We start from the raw sequence: 2,694 nt of genomic DNA, 5'->3' as shown, positions 1-2,694 counted from the left end.
TTTATTTTATATTTTGATTTTTATCCTCATTTTTTTAATTTCTATTTATTTATTTTGAATCCTTTTATATAATTAAAATTATTTTTTTAATTTTATTTTTCAATATTTGTTTGATATAAAATTGAGTTTTATGATTTTTTTTTTTCAAATAGGATGCTTTGAATGTAATGACCCAGGTCACATGCTTATAAACTTAACATAGTTTGACAATTTTTTTTTAAATGAGCTTTTTATTTTTTATTTTTTTCTATTGAGTTATTTTAATTTTATGATCTGAATCGTGAGTTTGGTTAATTATCCTGGACTAACTTGATCCTAATTATTTAGGTTACAAGTTTTTCAAGTTAACTCACGTTGACTAGTGTTTATCTTTTTTGTTCTTTTTTTTAACAAAAACAAATGAATTAATTTTTTTAAATGATTATGATAACATGAGAAAAAATATTTTTCCAAAAAAAATAATATAGTTTAATTCATAATCTAATAAAAATTCTAATTAGAATTGAAAATTTAAATGAAACAAAGAGCTCTGATAAGAGATTTTAAATTTAATTTTTTTTATTTGATAATTTTCCATTGTTACAATAGTAAACTGATTACTTGATAATTTTCCATTGTTACAATAGTAAATTACTAATCACACAGGAGCAGACACAAAAAAAAACAAAGATAATTAATTTGGAATATTATTGGATTTCATAGAATAGAGGGCAAAAACTTTATTGACCAAAGAGCACACCGTTATAGACCTACACGGGCAATACAAGACAAAATAATAACAACAACAATAATGTTGATGTATGACAATTTCGGAAAACCTGATCGTGAATAGAACAGGTCTAAAATGATTTATTAGAGCCGCCTTTAACTGCTATAAAAAGGAAACCTGCAGGCCTTGATTTTAGCCATTCCATCCAAGAACCTAATTAGAAAACACAATGTCTTCCCAGCTTAGAGTCTCTCTTTTGGCATTGCTCTCAATCATTTACTTAATTGCACAGGCTACAGCAGTGACTGTCCCTCTATCTTCCACATTTAAATATGTGAATGAAGGAGAATTTGGGGATTATATTGTAGAGTATGGTGCAAACTATCGAGTCCTCGACCCTTTCAATTCTCCTTTCCAGTAATAAATTTATCTAAACATAATGAAAGAAGACATTATTGCTCCGTCTTTTATAACACCACCCCTAATGCATTCACCCTTGCTCTGCGCATGGGTACCGTCAGGTCTACATCAACAATGCGTTGGGTATGGGAAGCCAACCGAGGAAACCCTGTTGGAGAAAATGCCACCCTCACCTTTGGAGAGGATGGAAACCTTGTGTTGGCTGATGCTGATGGCAGGATTGCTTGGCAAACCAACACTGCTAATAAAGGAGTGGTTCACTTCCAAGTGCAACCCAATGGGAACATGGTTCTTCAAGACGTAAAGGGCTACTTTATTTGGCAAAGTTTTGACTATCCCACTGATACCTTGTTGGTGGGTCAGTCTCTGCGCGCTGGAGGTGCAGCTAGGCTTGTGAGTCGACGCTCTGAGAAACAAAACTCAAATGGAGCGTATAGCCTGGTAATGGAACCCAAGAGATTGGCCATATATTACAAGAGCCCAAGCTCCCCAAAACCCAAGCTCTACTACACATCTGATAGGTTTAGTGTGAAGAATGGTCGTTTACAATACGTGACATTCCAAAGCAAACCCGTGACAGAGGAGGGATTTTCCTATGATTTGGCTTTGGAGTTCTCTACTGGAGGGAATGCCATACTTGCTACACCGAAATACAATAGCACATTGTCATTCCTTCGACTTGGAGTGGATGGAAATGTGAAGGTCTACACTTACAATGATAAAGTAGACATAGGGGCCTGGGAAGTCACCTTCACTCTCTTCCCTGGTGGTAAACCTTGACCAATCAAGCTGCTTACAAATCCTACTCACGTGGGTTACATAAAGGCTCCTAATCAATAAGGCAAGCTAGTAAAATGGGGTCACTGTTATTTTGTTCCTTAGATAAAGATTGGAAGGTTTTTTTTTTTTTTCCTAGTTGATTGCCGACTACACTAATAAATGAGATTTTTGTATTTCAGAAAGGGTACGCACTTTCTACAAAAATTTGAAAGGAAGCCTATAGTTGGCCAAGAAGAATAAAAAGGAATTGAATTTTTGTTCTTGACATTGTTATGCTGGAATATAGATAAGATAATTATTGATGAATGCATTATGAAGAAAAATCTGACCGGATTTTTGGTGTTTTTCCCTTATACAGAGGGGGTGGGGGGGCGTGTCTTATATTCTTTGAGAAGATGGATGAATCAATTAGATCGACATGTATTTTTGTACTCTCATAATAAATGATGAAATTAAAAATGGAATATGAAAATGGAAAGAAAATTGTTGAAATGTATTGTTTAAAGAAGCCAATCTTGAAAGAAATGAAGAAGAAAAGGGGACCAAAGTTGTTAATTAACAATTATGACAACGTTATATGTATGAATTAGGTGATTGTGTAAATGAAAGGGAATGTGTCTAAGAAAACTTTAAGTTTCTGTAATATTAATTTAAAATTTAAAATTAAAATAAATGTATTGGAATTCAGAATTTTCTTTTTGAATTGCGGTCAAATGTTTATAAGAAAGTAGAAGGATCCATCAAGTAAAGGAGTTACTGACACGACTAAAAGATTGATGTCATCT

The 2,694-nt window shown here is 33.2% G+C and overlaps 1 protein-coding gene across 1 annotated transcript; it reads left to right on the top strand.

Annotated features, from left to right (window-relative positions):
- The first annotated feature begins 893 nt into the window (after positions 1-893).
- Positions 894-2,174, top strand: LOC105117519 (epidermis-specific secreted glycoprotein EP1-like). Its single transcript, XM_011015204.1, has 2 exons — positions 894-1,126; positions 1,167-2,174. Exons 1-2 carry the CDS (start codon positions 1,081-1,083, stop codon positions 1,907-1,909), a joined length of 789 nt encoding a protein of 262 aa, XP_011013506.1. The 5' UTR covers positions 894-1,080; the 3' UTR covers positions 1,910-2,174.
- The last annotated feature ends 520 nt before the right edge of the window (positions 2,175-2,694 follow it).

The sequence above is a fragment of the Populus euphratica genome, unplaced genomic scaffold (genome assembly GCF_000495115.2).
Source record: "Populus euphratica unplaced genomic scaffold, PopEup_1.0 scaffold1385.1, whole genome shotgun sequence".
NCBI lineage: Eukaryota > Viridiplantae > Streptophyta > Magnoliopsida > Malpighiales > Salicaceae > Populus > Populus euphratica.
Note: the sequence above shows the minus strand (reverse complement) of the source record. Positions and strands in the feature narration are given on the sequence as shown.